Here is a 20,926-nt window from a genome sequence, read left to right on the forward strand (position 1 = left end):
AGGTTTTGTGTATCATAATACACCTAAATAATATACTGCATACTAATAACAGATTGATTACATCTGGATTGGAGGGAATGGTGGATAAGGCGTTGAAGGAATTTTCTGTTTGAATTTCTATTTGTAGCATTTGAATTACTTACAAGAAAATATTTGTGTATCATTAGTGGAAATCTCTTAAGGAAAAAAAAATCTGGAGCATCCAGTCTAAGATGGACTAGGAAGAGAGGCCTGGTGATCTACTTCCAAAAATCAGCCAATGAAAACCCTGTGGATCACAACTGTCCGATCTGCAACCAATCATGGGGATGAAATAGGACCACGTAGTTTTCATTCTGTTGTGCATTGGGTCACTATGAGTCAGGGGCCAATTTGACAACAGCTAACTATGACTTAACGGCAATGGGTTTGATTTTTTTGTTTGTTTGTTTGTTTTAACAACAACAGTGGAAATATTTTAAGAAAAAAATCTGGAAGGATTTTAGGGATTAAACTGTGCCCTCCCCTCAAAAAAACGTGTTAGAAAACTAACCTTTATACCTGCGGATATAATCCCATTCGGGAATAGAGTTTTCTCTGTTATATTAATAAAGTCATATCAGTGTAGGGTGTGTCTTAAGCTAATCGTTTTTGAGATATAAAAACAGATTAGGCACGGAAGCAAGGAAACACAAATGGGGGAAGATAGATGCCACACCACATGAAGATCTCCAGGGAACCGAGGGGGATAGAAGCTGAAAAGAGACAAGGACAGAGCTGACATAGAAATAAAGTCTTTTACAGCTGATGCCCGAAATTCTGATTTATAGGACCCCTGGTGGCACAATTAAGCCTTTGCCTACTAACCAAAAGGTTGGTGGTTTGAATCTACCAGCAGCTCTGCAGGAGAAAAGACCTGGTGACCTACTCCTGCTCCCATAAAGATTATAGCCTAGGAAACCCTATGGGGTAATTCTACTCTGTCACATAAAAAAAAAATAAATAAAAAACCACTGCTGTTGAGTCAATTGTGACTCATAGTGACTCTGTAGGACAGAGTAGAACTGCCTCATTTACAGCCTTCTGAGATTGTAAATCTTTACAGAAACAGACTGCCACATCTTTCTCCTGAGGAGCGCTGGTGAGTTCAAACTGCTGACCTTTTGGTTCGCCCGTGAGCACTTTAACCACTGTGCCACCAGGGCATCTATGGACTTAATGACACACAACAACAACAGTCTCTTAAACTGAGAGAAAATAAATTTCTCCTTGTTAAAGCCACCATTTGTGGTTATATCTGTTATAACAGCACTAGATAACTAAGACAAAGGATAACGTGCTTTAAGAATATATCAGTTCAAGTTACCTTACATGCACCCTTTCTCAGAAAGCTACTGGAGAATGTGCTTCACCAAAATGATGGAAGAAAACAAGAAAGAGTAAAACACCCAGTGCCGCTGAGTCGATTCTGACTCATAGTGACATATAATATAGGAAATAGGATCCAATACAGCAGAGAGACAATAGGAATGCCCAAGATGATAGAGAAGAGGGACCCCAAAATAACATCTGTGCATTAAACATCAAGGGGAACCAGTCCAGACTGGCTAAGCAGGTCAAAAGGCTCCAGAAAAACTGTATTCAAGAAGGTAATACTGATTAAAACAGCTATCCCACTGGAACATCTTGAGAGGAGATTCAGACACCTGATGAAGAATTTGGGGTTGAATAAGTAAAAACTCCATAGTAAATTCTGCACACCTGCATAAAGACAATTCCAAGAAAAACAAAAGAAAGGGAAAGTAAGCATAGAATACTACATAACCCAATTCTTATTAGTGTTTCAGAAGGCATAATAATGTTGACCTAATAAAATATTAATATAGCCAAAAAGTATGAAATGACTATACTCCAAGGATGGATGGAAGGAGCAAGAAGATGCATATGAGTGGCAGGAACGGGAAGGTAATGAAAACTAAAGCCTTATGTTCCATGCTGGAAAGTCAATATACGATGATTGAACCTGAAAAAATCAAGGAGGAGCAATATAAGTACTATTTAGAGACATGAATAAATACTAGCTAAAGGAAATGAAAAGCAGGAAATAATGGAAGATTCTACTGTTTTTAGTAATAAATCTTACAGAATTATTTGACTATAAGCTGTATGTATTTAAAACTTCAATAAAAGTAAAAAGAAAAATACTGAGATCCACATCAGTGTATGTTACTTAACAGTTAGCTTTTTTTTACCTGAAAGAGTTACCGTGTAGAACTCTGATGTGATACAAAGAAATAACAATGTTACAGGTAGGACAGCCACTTTCAGTTCCAACACTGTCAGATTGTTCCAAAAGTGTGATGAAAGTCACTCTGAGATTGTTTGGGCTCTTTAGCCTATACTTAAAATCCATGACCTAAAAAACAGTTATTTAAAAAAAATTTTTTTTAAAGATAAAATAAAACCCGATGAGAAAAGAAAGAGGCAAGACATTCAGGTACAGTGTTTACTAAATGCTTGATAGTTTTGGTATAGAGATCTTGCCCCAAAATTAGTTAGAGAACTGAAAATGGGCAAAATGAGACCAAAAATTGTGGCAAGTCATCAATATATTGCATGGTTCTTTTCCCTTTCCTCCGGGCTACAATCAACTCAAGATGCTATTCATTTCAATAACAGGGGTTGCTATTCTTATCTCTCAAGACAAATTTAATAAATATCCAGGGTACTAGTCCCCAGTCTTGGGCCAAAAAAGGAAGCTCATGCTGAGTCCCATCTAAAATGGTCTACAACCCCCGGTGGGAAGGCAAAGAAACAGCCAAACAGATTATTACAGCCAAACCCAGATGAGATAATGGATGCCAATTGAGCCAAAACATCTAATGCTTTATAAGTCATGGAAGAATCTGTGTGAGAGTTCCAAAATTGAGGCACCTGAATCTTATCAGAATGATTCGCCCAAGTCTGAGCTCCTTTTACTTCCCCTGCCACAGTCAAAACTTTAGTCAGACTTAAGTACATAACAAAAGATTTCCCCTGCAACTGTCAAACTCTTGGATAGACTTAAAAGTACATAACAAAGGAAACATTTTTCTCTGTGGTTAAACTAAGGATACTGAAAGAACATTCCTAAGGGAAAGTCTTGCATCAAGGACACCCCTCAGAAGCCCTCAGAAATGTTCTAAGATAATTACCTTGTGACTACCCTGTAAAACCCCCCTTAGTCATGTATTTAAACTAACCAATCCAAATAGCCCACATTTGTGTTTCCAACCAATCACTGTAAAGCTCCTCCCTGTTGAAATTGTCCCACCTCTTGCTTACCTAATCTTGCAACTTCCAATCAGAATGTTGTATTTTAACTAACAGAAAGATTAACCAGAGTAGCAGAATACAAGATGAACATACAAAAATCAGTTGGATTCCTGTACACCAATAAACAGAACTACGAAAAGGAAATCAGGAAAGCAACACCATTTACAATAGTCCCTAAAAAAATAACATACTTAGGAATAAATCTAACCAGGGTCATAAAAGACCTATACAAAGAAAACTACAAAACACTACTGCAAGAAGCCAAAAGAGACCTACATAAATGGAAAAACATACCATCCTCATGGATAGGTAGACTCAACATTGTGAAAATGTCAATTTTACCCAAAGCCAGCTACAAATACAATGCAATCCCAATTCAAATACCAACAGTATTCTTTAACAAGATGGAAAAACTAATCATTAACTTTATACGGAAAAGAAAGAGGCCACGGATAAGTAAAGCACTATTGAAGAAAAAGAAGAAAGTAGGAGGACTCATATTACCTGACCTCACAATCTACTATACAGATACACTAGTCAAAACAGCCTGGTACTGGTACAATGACAGATGCAATGACCAATGGAACAGAATCGAGAACCCAGATATAAATCCATCCACCTATGGTCACCTGATCTTGAACAAATGCCCAAATTCCATTAAATGGGGAAAAGACAGTCTTTCTAACAAATGATGCTGGCAAAACTAGATGTCCATGTGTAAAAAAAATGAAACAGGATCCATACCTCACACCATACATAAAAACAATTTTGAAATCGATCAAAGACCTAAATATAAAACCAAAAACTATAAAGATCATAGAAGACAAAATAGGGTCAATGCTAGAGGCCCTAATACACGGGATAAACAGAATACAAACCATAACTAACAATATACAAACACCAGAAGATAAGCCAGATAACTGGGATATTCTAAAAGTTAAAAACTTATGCTTATCAAAAGACTTCACAAAAAGAGTAAAAAGAAAACCTACAGACTGGAGGAAAAAAATCAGTTATAACATAGGGAAGGCCAAAGACTTGATACCTTTGAATCATGGTGTTGGTGAAGAATATTGAATATAACATGGACTGCCAAAAGAACAAACAAATCTGTCCTGGAAGAAGTACAACCACAATGCTCCTTAGAAGCAATGATGGTGTGACTATGTCTCACATACTTTGGACACGTTACCAGAAGGGATCAGTCCCTGGAGGAGGACACCACACTTGGTAAAATAGAGGGTCAGCGAAAAAGAGGAAGATCCTCGATGAAATGGATTAAGCAGCAATGGGCTCAAGCATAACAACAATTGTGAGGATGGTGCAGGACTGGGCAGTGTTTCATTCTGTTGTACATAGGGTAGCTATGAGTCAGAACCAACTCGATGGCACTTAACAACAACATGATATATCTGACAAAGGTCTAATTTATAAAATCTATAGGAAAATCCCACACCTCCACAACAAAAAGACAAACAATACAATTAAAAGATGGGCAAAGGATACAAACAGACACTTCACCAAAGAAGACATCCAGGCAGCTAACAGACACATGAGGAAATACTCAAGAATACTAGCCATTAGAGAAATACAAATCAAAACTACAATGAGAAACCATCTCACCCTGACATTAGAGGCATGAATCAAAAAAACAGAATATAACAAATGTTGGATACACACAATGAAATACTACGAAACCATAAAGAACAGTGATGAATCTGTGAAACATCTTACGACATGGAAGAGTCTGGAGGGTATTACGCGGAGTGAAATAAGTCAATCACAAAAGGACAATAAAAACTCATGAAAAAGTTCACACACAAAAAGAAACAATCTGCCACGGTTAACAGGGAGAGGAGGGGTGGGGAGAGAAAACACTAGCTAGACAATAGATAAGAAATAACTTCGGTGAAGGGTAAGACAGTATACAATGCTTGAGAAGTCAGCACAACTTGACCAAGGCAAGGTCATGGAAGCTTCATAGACATATCCAAACTCTCTGAGGGACTGAATTACTGCACTGAGGGCTGGGGGCCATGGTCTTGGGAGACACCTAACTCAACTGGTGTAACGTAGTTTATAAAGAAAATATTCTACATTCTACTTTGGTGAGTAGCGTCTGGCATCTTAAACACTTGTGAGTGGCCATCTAAGATACTCTACTGGTCCCAACCAGTCTGGAGCAAGGGATAATGAAGAAAACCAAAAACACAAGGGAAAGATTAGTCCAAATAACTAATGGACCACAACTACCACAGCCTCAACAAGCCTGAATCCAGCACAACTAGATGGTGCCTGGCTACCACCACTGACTGCTCTGACAGGAATCACAATAGAGGATTCTGGACAGAGCTGGAGAAAAATGTAGAACAAAATTTTAACTCAAAAAGAAAGACCAGAATTACTGGTCTGACAGAGACTAGAGAAACCACAAGAGTATGGCCCCCGGACACCCTTTTAACTCAGTACTGAAGTCACTCCTGAGGTTCACCCTTCAGCCAAAGATTAGACAGGCCCATAAAACAAAATGAGACTAAATGGGGACACCAGCTCAGGGGCAAGGAGGAGAAGGCAGGAGGGGACAGGAAAACTGGTAACAGGGAATCCAAAGCCAAGAAGGGGAGAGTGTTGACATGTCCTAGGGTTGGCAACCAAGGTCACAAAACAATATGTGTATTATTTAATGAGAAATTATTTTGCTCTGTAAACTTTCATTTAAAGTACAATAAAAAGAAAACAAGAATGTTGTATTTTACCTCATAAAAATGCCTCTGTGACTCCGCCATTTTGGAGCATTTGGTTTCTCTGGGTGAGATCAAGTGTGTCCCCAGTTTCAACTATCTTGAACCTTCAATAAATATCTTTGCTTTTATTTTTAACAGAGCACCCGTTCTTGCTCATTGACAAATCCAAAGCAGATGCAAAACAAAACATCCAAACTTGTCTACAGAGGAAAAGACATTGAAGAACCATTTCCCACTTTGGCAGTTAAGGGTGATGCACCTTCTCCCTAGAGACACATGATCAAAAGCATATGTGTGAACAGAACATCTATGCTCTTGAGTGTTTTAAAGCACTGACCTGGGTTCAAATCTTAACTCTGATTTCCTCCCTCAGCTCCATTTCCACACCTGTAAACCTGGGTTTCTGGGTTAAACCATGGAAGAGGGGGGTGATACTTAGACATCATAGGGTTATTGTAAAGATGAAATAACAATGAAATAATAACAGCAGTTAAAAACCAGTTGCCAATAGAGTCAACTCCGACTCATGGCGAACCCACGTGTATCACAGTAGAACTGTGTTCCACAGGGTTTTCAATGGCTGGTTTTTCAAAAGTAGATTGCCAGGGCTTTCTTCCCAGGCACCCATGCTGTTAAATGTTTTCACCACCCAAAAACAACAGCAAACTCTTCTTGTTGTTGTTAGTTGCAGTCAATTCTGACTTACTTTTAATTAAAAAAAAACTTTTAATTAGAACCTGCTAAATACGTTAGGCGTTATTCTAAGTGCATGGCCTACAGCATTTTATCTAATCCTCAAATTATAGCAGCCATTTCACTTTCCAGATGAGGAAGGAGAAGCACAGAAGTTAAGAAACTTGCCCAAGATCTCAGCTAATAGGTAAGTGGTGGAGCTGGGAAACTATTTCAGGCATCTGGCTCCAGAGAGTGTGGCCTTAACCAGACTATGCAAAAATGAACTAGTGTTTGTCAAGCATCCTGTACAACGCTTGAAATGCAATGTGCTCAATAAATGGTATTTCTTATTCACATACAATGTGTGCAAGTTCAGACTAAATAGGTAAGTGATAGCCACTTTGAGGTTTGCCGGTCTTATAAGAGAGAGACTAAGGCAGCGCCAGAATCTTTACTCCTCTCCCTCAAGTCCCTTCTTTCCCAAGCTTTCCCTGCTCTGTCCCAGCGGCCCGGCCGTGGGGCACCCTCCCTCTCCAGGCCCCCAGAGCCACCTGCTGTGCTCGGCGCCAGCAGTCTGGAGAAGCCAACACGGAAGACTGGAGGCTGGGGGTCTAGGCGGCGCTGAGAGAGGGGATGGAGCGGAAAGCGGCTGAGTTTACCTTGATGTGCATTCTCATCGTTCTGGACTCCGCTGCCGGGTGCGCAGGCAGGCGCAGGGGTGCAGGTAGCAGCCTGGGCACTTCTGCCGCCGCCCACAACCGCGATGCCCAGCTCGCTCGCGTCCCCGCCCCGGTGACCTGCAGCCGCGGGCGGCCGGAGAGACGTGTCCCTGGCCGCTCAGAACTACCACCTCCTCTCAGCCCGGCTCCCGACTCGCGCCTCGTCTGGACTCCCACGTCGCCGGCCGCGAGCGGACCTCTTCTCCCGCAATGTTTCCTCATCACCACAGGCTGAACCCCCGGCCCCGTTAGGTTTCCGCTGACACCACCCCCTCACTGGCCCGATTCCAGCTCCTAGAACAGGCTTGTGAGACCTGCCCTTAATAAAGCGCCCCATGTTGGCTGAAACCTCAGATGTGATCTTTATCTTTGGGTGGAGACTAGAAGACTTAAAGCCGGTTTTGTAAGTGCTAGCTATTCTGGGTACTAGTTGGATAGTTGCATGTCCAGTACCATCCAAAGCCACCTGGGTCCCTGGGCTCAGATCTGTGGAATCGCCTTGGGGCCCCTAAGCGTACCTGTGGGCCCTCCACAGCATGTTTGCTTTTATTCTTGACTTGCAGGCCCCAATACCAAAAACTCGTCTGAGCTTTTGACTTGTGGAGTCAGAAGACCTGGGCACCAACTCCACACACTGCCTTTTACAGCCTGTGGATTTGTTACGGTACCTTTTGGTCTCAGTCACCTCCTGTGAAGAAAGGCAGCAGTTCTGAACTTACTTAGACAAAAGGAGTATTTTGAGGATCAAATGAGGTGTTTACCATCATCAGATATTTTTATGATACTGCGTTCTTGGCTGAGTCAGTGTAGCGGCGTGTGGACATAAGTTCACGGCACTGCTTGTACCACCTAAGAGATACTGGGCATCTCCACGATGTTGGATAAACCCACTTCCATTAAGGGGTTGTACTGGACAAATGAAATTGTTTAACGTGCTTTAAAATCTGTTGCCGGCAAGTCGATTCTGACTAACAGCCACCCTATTGGACAGAGTAGAACTGCCCCATAGGGTTTCCAAGGAGTGGCTGGTGGATTTGAACTGCCAACCTTTTGGTTAGCATCCACAGCTCTACCGCTATGCCATCGGTGTTCCAAAATGTCCTTTAAAGCACCATACAAATGTTTTTATTATTTCCGGTTTTTTCAGTTGGGATTTCTGGGCTAGGCAGTAATGATTAAGGCTGTGGTTAGTGATGATGGGTGGATCCCTGTATATGGGCACAGGTGGCACAAAGCATGTGGACAGATGATGCTGGCATTATTACAAGTGTTGTAAATAACAATGCTACTTATTCATTCCTGACACTGACTTAAAAATAAGAACTTCCCCATCGGTCCACCCTGAACCTTCTGCCCGGTGAGCTACCATTTGCAGATACAGTTAACAGCCCCTCCCCCCCAATTTCTCAATGTGGTTTTAATGGGTATTTCTTTATTTATTAGAAAATTTGAAAGGAGGGTGAGAATGGATGCACAACTCAAAGAATGTAATCAATGTCATTGAATCATACATGTTTATGTCCTACTTTGTATATTCTCAACAATATCAAAAATAAAATAAATTATTTTTAAAAAATTTGAACATCTGATGTGTATTGGCATTTTGTTGATGTTGTTTTTCTATGAACACATTTAATCTCCATTCCTCCCTTTGACCATCCCCTTCAAAAAGCTGACAATCTGTAAATAGATTACAGGCTCAGAAGTTCTTCTAAGGCAAGTAATCTTCTAATTTGTGTTCTCCCTATGTCTCCGTGACTTGTTGGTCTTTCACAGGACTAGGAGCACTGTCAGGAGAGCTCTTAGAAATCTGCAAACCCACCAAGAAGACTGGACATTTGGAACCCAAGATTCTTCAGACTCTTGGTCCACTGTGACTACCATCCTCTAGCTTATCTCTTTGTTAAATCTACATATTAGGATGGACATAGCTTCTTTTCAGATCAAGCTTTAAGGTACATAGAGCCAAAATAAGAGGGTAATTCCAGAACTTAAGCCCTTCATGAATGAATCACTTTTTCTGTTTAATTTTTTGTTTATATAATGTTTTCTTGTTAATGGAATTCATGCTGAATCATTGAGTATGTCTGAATTTTTGGTAGGTAATGTGGAGTTTTTTCTGGCCTCATCCTAAAAATTCTACCCTCAGAGTCCAGAGGGACATACGTGTCCGACCCCTAACTCTACCACTAGAGTCCAGAGGAATACATGTGTCACACATCAAGATTTTTAAAAATCCACATTTTACCTTAAAAAAAAAAAAATTGATTTAGCACTTCATACAATACCCCCTGTAAAAACTAATTTTGCAGCACACGCCTGTTTCTTCCATTTCAGTTACACAGATGCCCTCGTGCCAGCAGCATGTACTGTCAGTGGTATAGTACTTTACAAATAAACCCGAGAGGTGGGAAATATAGGTGGGATCTATATGGTCCACTCTTCATGAAAGGATTAAAGCTTCTGATGTGCTAGTTTATAAGCGGACTTTGGTTCCCAATCCCCAAGTGTATCAAAGTAGAACTGGGCAGGAACCGCCTTGAAGGCAACTGGTTTGGTTTCGTTTGGTTGGTTCCCAAGCTGCTTCAGCAACACTCAAGGTATTTATTAAAAGTCAGATTTCCAGGCCCCACCCACCCCACTCACTAACCGCAGACCTCTAGTACCTGAATTTCTGGGATGGGACCCCCCCCCAGGAATCTGTATCTTTCACAAATATCTCAATGAATTAAAAATCTTGTCTCTAAAAGTCTTCTGATCTATGCCCAGAGACTAGCCATGAAATTTAAATTTTAGAATGTTCATTAGTAGTCTAGTGTGGTTTGATTCAGGTCAACAAATATTTCCTGAGCACAGACTGTTTGTCAGGCATCCTGCCGGGCACTGGAAATACAAAGATGAATACGACATTGTCCAGCCTGCAAATTTGTAGGAGGAAGATGAACAATCTAAATTGAGACAGTACCTGGGGCACTATTGGTAACCTTTATCAGCATAAACAGTGCTTTGTTTTCTCAGTTGCTACCCTCTCATCCCTTTCTTCTACTTCCCATTCTTTTCTCCTGTATTTTCTTCTCCTTTCTCTGACCTCTTTTTTCCCCCTGGTCTTTTAGGTCTTCCAGCCTTCCAATAGGTCATGTAGGCATTGTCACTGGCTGAATGCTGATCAAACAAGGTCTTAAGATATTGCATCAACTTTTAAGGTAAACCTATTGATTTGGAAATGGAGATGACCAGCTAACTTTTCAGCTGAGAAAATGGGTGTGATAAACTTTTTTTTTTTTTTTTAATGTATGAAGACCTTAATGAGTCCTAATAACTAGAGGTCACTAAGGAGTATTTTTAATACGTGCATTATTCTCCTGGAGCAAATTGTTTCAAGCTTGGATTTGGATATGGTTTTGGTTTCCTTTCTTAGAGGAGAATGAAGGTTGCTGGGGGTTTTGCACAGTAATACTTCCTGGCCTCTCTGTTTAGCCCAGGAAAAATTATTTCTTGCACCAAGAAGAGAAAACCACACCATAGGGAATCTTCTTGTCCAACCCGTCACTACTCTAGCATATTACTATCTCTCCTTCGTGGCCCTCACTTGGGTCACCACTACTTTCCTTTCAGGGGCAAAAAGGGAGCAAAATAAACACAGTGGTATTCTGAAAGAAATAGAAATTATGACAGGCCTAGAGGGTGTTCCACAAGTGGGGGTAGTTTAAAGAGATGTATATATGTACACATATACATATATATATTCAGACAAGGGTGCATTGCAATTAATGAAGGATGAAATTCAGCTCTCCCAATCCATTCCTTTGTAACTGTTTGTTTTCAGACTGTCTTAGTTATCTAGGGCTGCTATAACAGAAATACCAGAAGTGGATGGCTTTAACAAACAGAAATTTATTTTCTCACAGTCTAGTAGGCTAGAAGTCTAAATTCAGCACATCACCTCCAGGGGAAGGCTTTCTCTCTCTATCAGCTCTGGAGGAAGGTCCTTGTCATCTAACGTTTCCTGGACTAGGAGCTTCTTCGCTCAGGAACCCCAGGTCCAAAAGACGCGCTCTGCTCCCAGTGCTTCTTTCTTGGTAGTATGAGGTTCTCAACTCTCTGCTTGCTTCCCTTTCCTTTTATCTCTTGTGTCATGGATTGAATTGTGCCCCCCAAAAATATGTGTCAACATGATTCCCAGTATTGTGTGGTTGTCCTCCATTTTGTGATTTTCCTGTGTGCTATTATCTCTGCCTGTGGTTAAAGAGGATTAGGGTGGGATATAACACCCTTGCTCAGGTCACATCCCTGGTCCAACGAAAAGGAAGTTTCCCTGGGGTGTGGCCTGTACCACCTTTTATCTTATAAGACATAAAAGGAAAGGGAAGTAGAGAGTTGGGAACCTTATACCACCAAGAAAGCAGTGCCAGGAGCAGAGCATGTCCTTTGGACCCAGGGTTCCTGCTTGGAGAAGCTCCTAATCCAGGGGAAGATTGATGACAAGGACCTTCCTCCAGAGCTGACGGAGAGAGAAGGCCTTTCCCTGGAGCTGACACTCTGAATTTGGACTTCTAGTTTACTAGGCTGTGAGAGAATAAACTTAAATTTGTTAAAGCCATCCACTTATGGTATTTCTGTTATAGCAGCGCTAGATAACTAAGACGACTTGTAAGATAAAAGGTGGTACAGGTCATACCTCAGGGAAACGCCCTTTACATTGGATCAGGGATGTGACCTGAGCAAGGGTGCTGCATCCCACCCTAATCCTTTTTAACCACAGGCAGAGATTATGATTTGTAAAACATAGGAAAATCAGAAAATGGAAGACAACCACTTAATGCTGGGAATCATGGCCTAACCAAGTTGACACATATTTTGGGGGGACACAATTCAATCCATGACACTCTACCGTTTGGTCCCCCAAAATTCATGCCCTTGCCACATGTAAGATACATTCACCCGATCATATCATAGCAAAAGTCTTAAATCAACTCCAAGTCCAAAAGACACGCTCTGCTCCTGGCACTTCTTTCTTGGTGGTATGAGGTCCCCAACTCTCTGCTTGCTTCCCTTTCCTTTTATCTCTTGTAAGATAAAAGGTGGTACAGGCTACATCCCAGGAAAACTTGTTTGCATTGGATCAGAGATGTGACCTGAGCAAGGGTCAGCCCTTAGAATCATGAGAAATAATAAATTGATGCTTTTTTTAAGTCACTAAGTTTGGGGTTATGTGTTGTGCAGCAATAGATAAATTAAAAAGTTAATGTATTATCTTTTTCTTCATTTTTTTTCCTCAAACTCTGTGAGAGTTAACTGAAAGTCAGAAATTCTCATTGAGAGCATCAACAGTCACACAGCTATTAAGATGTGAACCCAGCAAATATTTGAACACAGGTCTGTATAGCTGTAAAGGTTCTCGTGCCCCCAATCTAACGGTTGGCCACTTTGGAAGGCAAACCTGACAACTGTGCCCCCCGCAGGTGGAAAACCAGACAGAACACTCTCTCTGGACAAAACCAAGCTCTCATGACCAAAAATCAAGACAGAAGAAGAACCTCCTCCGGTTTTATAGATGACTCACAGCAACATTCATCCAGGTGGATGCCAGTTCGGTGAGAATCACAAACTCACCAGTCTGTAAGGCCAGCTAGAAGAACAGGCGTATAAAGCCTACGCCTGTGTTTTACCCTGTGATTCTCCTTCTTATTACAAGCAACACTTTTGAACAGCACAACACAAAACAGTAATACAAAAGATAGTAAACAAATATGAAAAAAAAGACAAAGCAAATGGGAACCCAGTTTCCCAAAGTGGCTATTGCAAATTCAAACCATCCTTGGTAGAGTCAAACCACTTCCAAGAACATACAATATGCAGCTCTGGAGTGAGAAGACATGCAAGAAGCAGAGGTTTTAGGAGGGGAGGAGAAGATTTAGAAGAGGGGGGTCCCTGCTTAGAATCCCTAAGATGACAGTATATAAACTGGGGTCCCTGTTAAACAGCTGTCTGAAGGCACAGGAATTCATGTACCTTATCCCAAACAGAACAAAAGGGTGACTTACCAATATGTCAGGGCCCAACTCCGTGACTTTCAGGTTCACCCTAAGCTGCTCCCCCATTAACATTCCATTGGTCAAAACACAATGGATACAATGTCCTCCCTAGAAGGTGAGCCACAGTTGTTTATTCACAGAACAAGTGCTCTAGTGGGCTATAGAATTGGACTTCTCCATTTCAGGTGTGAAAACTGAGAGATGGAAAGGGTTAAGTGAACTTTAACCAGAAGGAATCAACTCTTTGATCCCTTCACTCCTGATTCATGTCTCTAGCAATTTTTCCCAACTTTTTATTTTGAAATCAGCATAACCTCACAGGAATTTACAGAAATAATACATACAGTCCATTGAACTAAAATGCAAGTCTTTTAAAATATTGTAATATTCTTCTTGAAATACTCTTTACATTATCAATGTGTGCCATGAATGAGAGAAAGAAGAAATTATCACTTATTGGGCATTCACTTTGTGCCAGGTACTTTGCTAAATGTCTTATTTTGTGTGTGTGTGAGTTTAAATGCATTTTAGTTTTAGGCATCCTACACATTTTTTTTCCTTAAAAATGAAAGCCTCCACTCCAATTAAATTAAGGTCAAAATAAAGAAAGCTGGACAAATGGAAACAAGGAACCGAAGGTCAAGAAGGGGAGAGTGTTGACACATGACATGTCACAGGATTAGCAACTATCATGGATTGAATTATGTCCCCCAAAAAATGTGTGTATCAATCTGGCTGGGCATGATTTCCAGTATTGCGTGGTTGTCCTCCATTTTGTGATTGTAATTTTATGTTAAAGAGGATTAGGGTGGGATTGTAACACCCTTACCCAGGTCACAACCCTGATCCAATGTAAAGGGAGTTTCCCTGTGGTATGTCCTTTACCCCTTTTTCTTTCTCAAGAGATAAAAAGGAAAGGGAAGCGAGCAAAGAGGGGGACATTATACCCCAAAGAAAGCAGTGCCAGGAGCAGAGCGAGTCCTTTGGACCTGGGTCCCTGTGCAGAGAAGCTCCTAGTCCAGGGGCACATTGACGAGAAGACCGACAGAGAGAGAGACTTCCCCTGGAGCTGACACCTTGAATTTGGACTTTTAGCCTACTTTACTGTGAAGAAGTAAATTTCTCTTTGTTAAAGCCATCCACTTGTGGTATTTCTGTTATAGCAGCACTACGTAACAAGACAGCAACCAATGTCACAAAACAAGATGTGTGTTGTTTAATGAGAAACTAATTTGTCCTGTAAACCTTCACCTAAAGCACAATAGAAGTAATTAATTAAGGTCAAAATAAATGAAGAGCTCAAGATGACACCAGTCCCGTTTGCCTAAATCTTGTTGGTGTGTGGATGAAAAGCAGCAGCTAGTTAGGGTGACAGGTAATACATCCCAAGTAATGGCCGAATTTGTTAACATTTCTCCATTTCTAAACCATCCTTAAAAAAAATCCTATATGAGATCACACCATCCTCACAGTATTCCAGCAGAACAACCACACCACCTGGATTCATGTTTTCACCAATAAAGAACTGGTACTTTTCGAAATTATCAAGGATGTGTTTGATTTGTTCTGTAGTGCCCATCATAGAAGATTTTACCCCTCTTTCTGATCTCTCTTCTTCAAGTTTGCCTTGATTGATTTCATGTAATCTTTGGTGCACTTTTTGTTGATTTCTTTTGTGAAGCTGATTTCCTGCAAGTGATAATTCATAACTGGTGTTGACCAATGATTGCTATGCTCTGGGTACCTTCACCCTCGTGACATTCAATGGAGGCATTTCCACCAAGGAGGGAGTTACCAAAGTTACCATCTGTCCTGCAGATCTATCTTCCCCTTCACATCCAGGCAGAGCCTTTCTCCATCTCCCAGGTCTTGTAAATGTTGGCGAACTTTCATCTCATCTCATCCCATCCCATCCCATCCCATCCCATCCCATCCCATCCCATCCCATCCCATCCCATCCCATCCCATCCCATCCCATCCCATCCCATCCCATCCCATCCCATCCCATCCCATCCCATCCCATCCCATCCCATCCCATCCCATCCCATCCCATCCCATCTCATCTCATCTAGATGTGCTCAAGATCAAGTTTGGAGCTCAAAGCAAGCATGAAGAAGCTGGAATGACACAAGGCGGGGTGGGCAGAGGAGTGGATAGAAAAGCCTAAATGTCTTATTTTTATTGAGCACATTATTCTCACCCATTTTATAAGAAAAACTGAGTTTTAGAAAAGTCAAATGCTTGCCCAGGGTCACAGAGTGGGTAAGTGGCAGAGGTCTGACTCCAAAGGCCCAGGGCCTTTCCTACACATAAATGTTCCTATCCAAAATAACCTAGACTCCTTTTATTAATGTGGTTTTATTTTGCTAGCTTTTCATTTTTTAAAACTTTACTTTAGTGAAAGCATTTCTAAACTTTTTTCTAACTGTCAGCACAATAAGATGTCTGCTGAGCAAAAGAACCTGTACCCTTCCAGAACTGATGGGATCTTTAGATTACATGGTTTTCTAAACAAATGCCATGTGGTTTACTTGATGGTATAGATACCCATGGATTTCTCTAATATACTTGAAGGTATAATAATTCAAACTTTTTTGAGAAAAAAATTAGGTAGATATTAAATTCAGAATTGGTTATTCAACCATAAAATCTATTAAGCCATTTTAGGTTCTGGTAAAATGGGGACTATTGTACTAATCTAAGAATAAAACGTTGTCTGCCATTAAAGACGTCATAACCCTGTGACCCAGGGAGAACACATCTAGAACTTGCCAAAACACAAAAACCTATATATGATGCAAATTTATGTAATAAGATATTTGTATCAAAATTATGCCATATAATAACTTAGAAATGAACTTAAAGTCTATCATTAGGGGAGTAATTAAGGAAATTATTAGACAGGCAATTATGTAGTTGATAGCACAATGAGGATAATGCAAAGCAAAAATAAACAAGTAAATGAAGGAGCTGGAATACTGTACTGTATGAGTACAACTACCCCAAAACACTATGTTGAAAAAAATGTTTTAAAGAAATGTTTTCCTCTTTTTGTTTTTTTCCTAGTGTTGTGTAATATGATCCTATTATTTTAGAATTTTTTAAATTAATTAGAATCTCACTTATCTTGGGATGACTTAGATGAATAGCTGAAATTTCCATATTCCACTTTTTCTGCTCATTTGTTCTTCCTGAATAAAACGTGTACATCACAGACCCACTCTTTGAGCCAAAAGTTTAGCACCAGTGCTTTTTTTTTTTTTAATGTTTTATGATTAATGTATTGCATTGAATAGCCTGATGCTTCTTAACCATGCAGTTTAGATAACTTTGTTTTGGTTATAGCAGTTTAAGGAGTCCCCGGTTAGTACAACAGGTTAAACATTCAGCTACTAACTGAGAAGTTGACAATTTGAATCCATCCAGAGGCACCTGGGAAGAAAAGCCTGGTGATCTACTTTTGAAATATGATCCATTGAAAACCCTGTAGAGCACAGTTCTACTCTGACACACCTGGGGTCACTATCAGAATTGACTGACAGCAACTGGATTATAGCTGTGTAACTGAACACACACCAACGATGCCAGTCTCCTCTTTGTCAAGGAAACATGTGTACTAGTTTGTCTACATTTATGAAGAGCAAGATAAATGAAGAAAGAGCAAAAACATAAGAGTGAGAGTAACTCTATGTGCATTTCACCACGGAATCTATTATCATAATGAATGAAGTTGCACATTGACCTTTCCCAGTAGGGGCACAAAGACATAGCCTGCATTTTCATAAGCACATGAAGCCCTGATGATTCTATGTCTAGGCCCCAAAGCAGAGTATACATTCCTCTTCCTGACTCTTCGTCTGCACACTGTTTTGTAAGCACATATGACCCATTTTGTATGCAATTTCTTGAACATGTCCAAAAACTTTTGCCACTATAAGCGCCTTGAACTAACTCCAGATCCTTCCTCCAATGGAGCTCCGAATTCATGGCATTTATTATTCTATGAATCATAAAATCCCTGTGGAACTAGGAGGAGGAAAAAAATAGCTTTAATTTCTAAGTAAAGAAAGTCAGGTCTCATAGCAGATAGAATTATCAACTAATGTGCTAAAACTGGACAATCTATGTGGCACCTCCTAGACATGACATCCCAGGCTCCACTACGCTCTCGTCAGCTGCCAGTGTCCAATCTTTATTGCCCAGGCCCCTCCCGGAAAGAGGAATCCTGAAAGACTAACAATCTCCCAAATGAAAAGGGTCTACTTCTCTAATGACCCTCCATCTTGTTCACTCTTGCCTACTCATCTTAACTCATTAAAGCCTGTCACAGAACTGCCTCGTGATCATGCAAGTGTAAATAGGAAGACAGTGCCCACTAACTGCCCAGTTTTAACATCTTTTCTCCTGTGGTGCTCCTGTCAGTTTTCTACCATCCTTCCCTACCGGTTAGGTTGATGGAAATATCTCCTGAGTCTCATCTTTTAGCTAGTGGCACCGTAACTTTCTGTTTGTCCAAAAGAGACCCAGTGTATGTCTCTTGCATACACCTAATTATTCATAGCACCCTATTTTATTCTCACCACTACCGGTCCATCTGTTTGTCATGCTGTGATGGCTTGTGGGTTGCAATGATGCTGGAAGCTATGCCACCAATATTTCAAATGCGAGCAGGGTCACCCATGGTGGACAGATTTCAGCAGACTTTCCAGACTAAGACAGAAGAGGGAAAAAGGCCTAGTGACCTACTTCCAAAAATTAGCCAGTGAAAACCCTATGGATCACAACAGAATATGGTCAGATATAGTGCTGAAAGATGAATCCCCTAGGTTGGAAGGCATTACACAAAAATGGACTCAAACGTGAAGATGATGCAAGCCCGGCAACATTTTGTTCTGTTATACATGAGGTCACCATGAGTCAGTGATTAACAATAACAACACTTTACTCCCAAAATATCATGATTACATAGTCATCCTACATGTCATGTCACCCCCACCCTTTCCTACACCCACTCAGCCATGAGGCTCTTCACAATTACGGCACTCTCTCTGAATACTGTAGACCTCCCTTGGTGCAATCGCAGAAGGGATATTCACTTAAATCTTTTCATCGATTTTTGTTTTGTTTTTACTAGATTTCATGCCCTGAAGAAAGGAACTACTTCTTTTTTGTTTTGGTAACACCCAACATTTACATGGGCCAGCCTGCAAAAACGTTTATTCAAGCAAATAACATACAAGTAGCAGCCTTATTCTCTTATATTCTTTAATACAGCATCATACATGCTCCAAATCACCCTCTCTCACCTTAAAAGTATCAGGAAATAGCCAGACGCAAATTGCTAAGCATCTAAATTCTCTGGGACTCAGTGTTCCTTATTTTAAAAAAGCACGAAGAATAAGCAAGCTGAAGCATTCCTTAGCTTTTATGTCATTAGCATGCTTACGCCAGCATGATTATATCTACCAGGAGAAACAGGAAATATGTAATAGTATCATATTTACCTAAAATACAGTGAAACCTGTGAGAGCCAGAACTCAATGAGACTGCCTTGGTTTTCGCTGTCTCACAAGTTTTTCACCTTTGACAGGGTGCCGTCTCACCACTTTTCTATCACTCATTTTAGTGGAGAATATTTGCGTTTTCCTTCTCGGATAGGTTTCCACCTTACACAGGTTCCAGCTTTCGCGGGTTTTACCTTACAGGTTGTCCCCAACTTACTATGTATTCGAGTTACGATGAACAACACTTAACAAATGTCTTTTCTTTAATCTTATCGTTAGTAATATGTACTACGTACAATGCTGCAGTGTGTAATTTGTTCACGTTATCATTCTCAGATATAATGTTTGCAACCCCCAAAGACAAATAAAAATTGGATTTATAAAGATACTGCCAGTAAAAGGCAATAATAATAAAAACTAAAGAAAAAAAAAAAAAAAAACAAAGTATTCCACTTACATCAGAACTGACTTATGATGAAGCGGTCAGAACAGAACCCCGTGGTAAGACAGTCTACCTGTATTTTACAAAGTGGTAATTGCGTAGTGGAAATAAAAAACACAAGTCCTTGCTCATACCAGGTTAAGTTCAAGAACTAGGAGAGTTGGAATACGAGATTTTCTGTATACATTTTTCCAGAATGGTGATGTAAACCCAGGATTTAAAAGATTTGTGGCCAAGCAGGAATTGGGCTCTTTTCTCCGCTCTGGCAGGGTCTCTTCTGAAGGTGAGAATGGCAGCTTCCCACCCCGCTAGGAAACCTAAGAAAAGGATGCATCTTCCTTCTCAGTGTTAAGTACCTCTCTTCTGTTAAGTTTTGGAGTTCCTGGTTGGTGCAAATGGTTAATATGCTCGGCTGCTAACTGGAAGGTTGGCAGTTCAAGTCTACCTAGAGGTGCTTCAGAAGAAAGGCCTGGCAGTCTACTTTCAAAAACTCAGCCATTAAAAACCCTATGGAGTACAATTCTACTCTGACACTTGTGAGGTCACTATGAGTCAGGGCGGACAGGAAGGCAAATGATTTTTATGTTAAGTTTTGAATCTTCAGCCAAACAAACCAGGCCCTCATAGCAGGTGTGCATGCGTGTGTGTGTGCCCACACACACGTGTGTCTGTGTGAACACTAAAGTCTCTTACATGAGACTGCTGGACCTAGACACCACCTCACCTCTTACCTTAAAAAAAAAAAAGGAGCACACAATTCCACTTCCTCTCCTTATAACCATACTCAGGAACTGCTTCAAAAACTCGGATGCATCTCTTTTATTCTAGAAGCACTCTTATTTTTCTGAGTAGGGAATGGAGAATTCACCAAGGTACAAGGGAAAAAAGAATGAGAGAGAGAAAGAATATGAATCATCAGTAGTCCCACCACCTACAGATAACCACTATCATTATTTTGGTGTATTTCCCTCTAGAAGCTCTCTTTAGTATTTAACTACCCAGTTCTCATCGGCTGCCTGTCCTATACTCCCTATGTTATCTCCTGCATAGAACTGCTAGTAAAATGGGTGACTACCTGAATTAGGCAAGATTTTTTTTTTTTTTTTACCTTGGGGAATTAATAGTATCAAAAAAGGGGGAGGGGGGAGTTCTTTCAGTATTACTCACCGTATATAGCAGCTATTAAGAGTCTATCAGACATAGCATAGAGCCCCCAAGCCGAAATCCTCCTCTTCTCACCCCCTAGAGCCCTTCTTCTTCTTTGCCAGCCCTACCACCACCATGTCTAACAATTTCAAACAATGTACAGACATTAGTTACACTATGAGATACATAGGTCTGGAGATAGGCCAGGGAATCCATAACCTATGTACCACAGTTTCCACAGGAAAGTCTGTTCTGGCTTCCAAGCAAGTTATTAACAAACTAGCTTAGAGAAAACAAATTATTTCTAGGAGGGATACTGTCGAGATTATCAAAATAATAGAACAGGAGTACTTGGGTGATATTTGCG

At 40.6% G+C, this 20,926-nt stretch overlaps 1 protein-coding gene and 1 pseudogene across 4 annotated transcripts in view; both read right to left on the reverse strand.

The window, feature by feature from the left end:
• Positions 1 to 20,926, reverse strand: part of TRPM6 (transient receptor potential cation channel subfamily M member 6) — a 191,754-nt gene that overhangs the window by 152,728 nt on the left and 18,100 nt on the right. For 3 of the 4 annotated variants that reach the window (XM_049896192.1, XM_049896191.1, XM_049896189.1), the window contains exon 1: positions 7,373 to 7,399. The exons of the other annotated variant lie outside the window; for it this stretch is intronic. In XM_049896192.1, the coding sequence (XP_049752149.1) occupies positions 7,373 to 7,390 (18 nt within the window). In that variant the 5' untranslated portion in view covers positions 7,391 to 7,399. Of the gene's footprint in view, positions 1 to 7,372; positions 7,400 to 20,926 lie in introns of those variants that run through there. 4 annotated transcript variants of the gene reach the window in all.
• On the reverse strand, positions 14,873 to 20,696 carry LOC126083082 (translationally-controlled tumor protein-like; annotated as a pseudogene).

This window comes from Elephas maximus, chromosome 9 (genome assembly GCF_024166365.1).
Source record: "Elephas maximus indicus isolate mEleMax1 chromosome 9, mEleMax1 primary haplotype, whole genome shotgun sequence".
Taxonomy (NCBI): Eukaryota; Metazoa; Chordata; class Mammalia; order Proboscidea; family Elephantidae; genus Elephas; species Elephas maximus.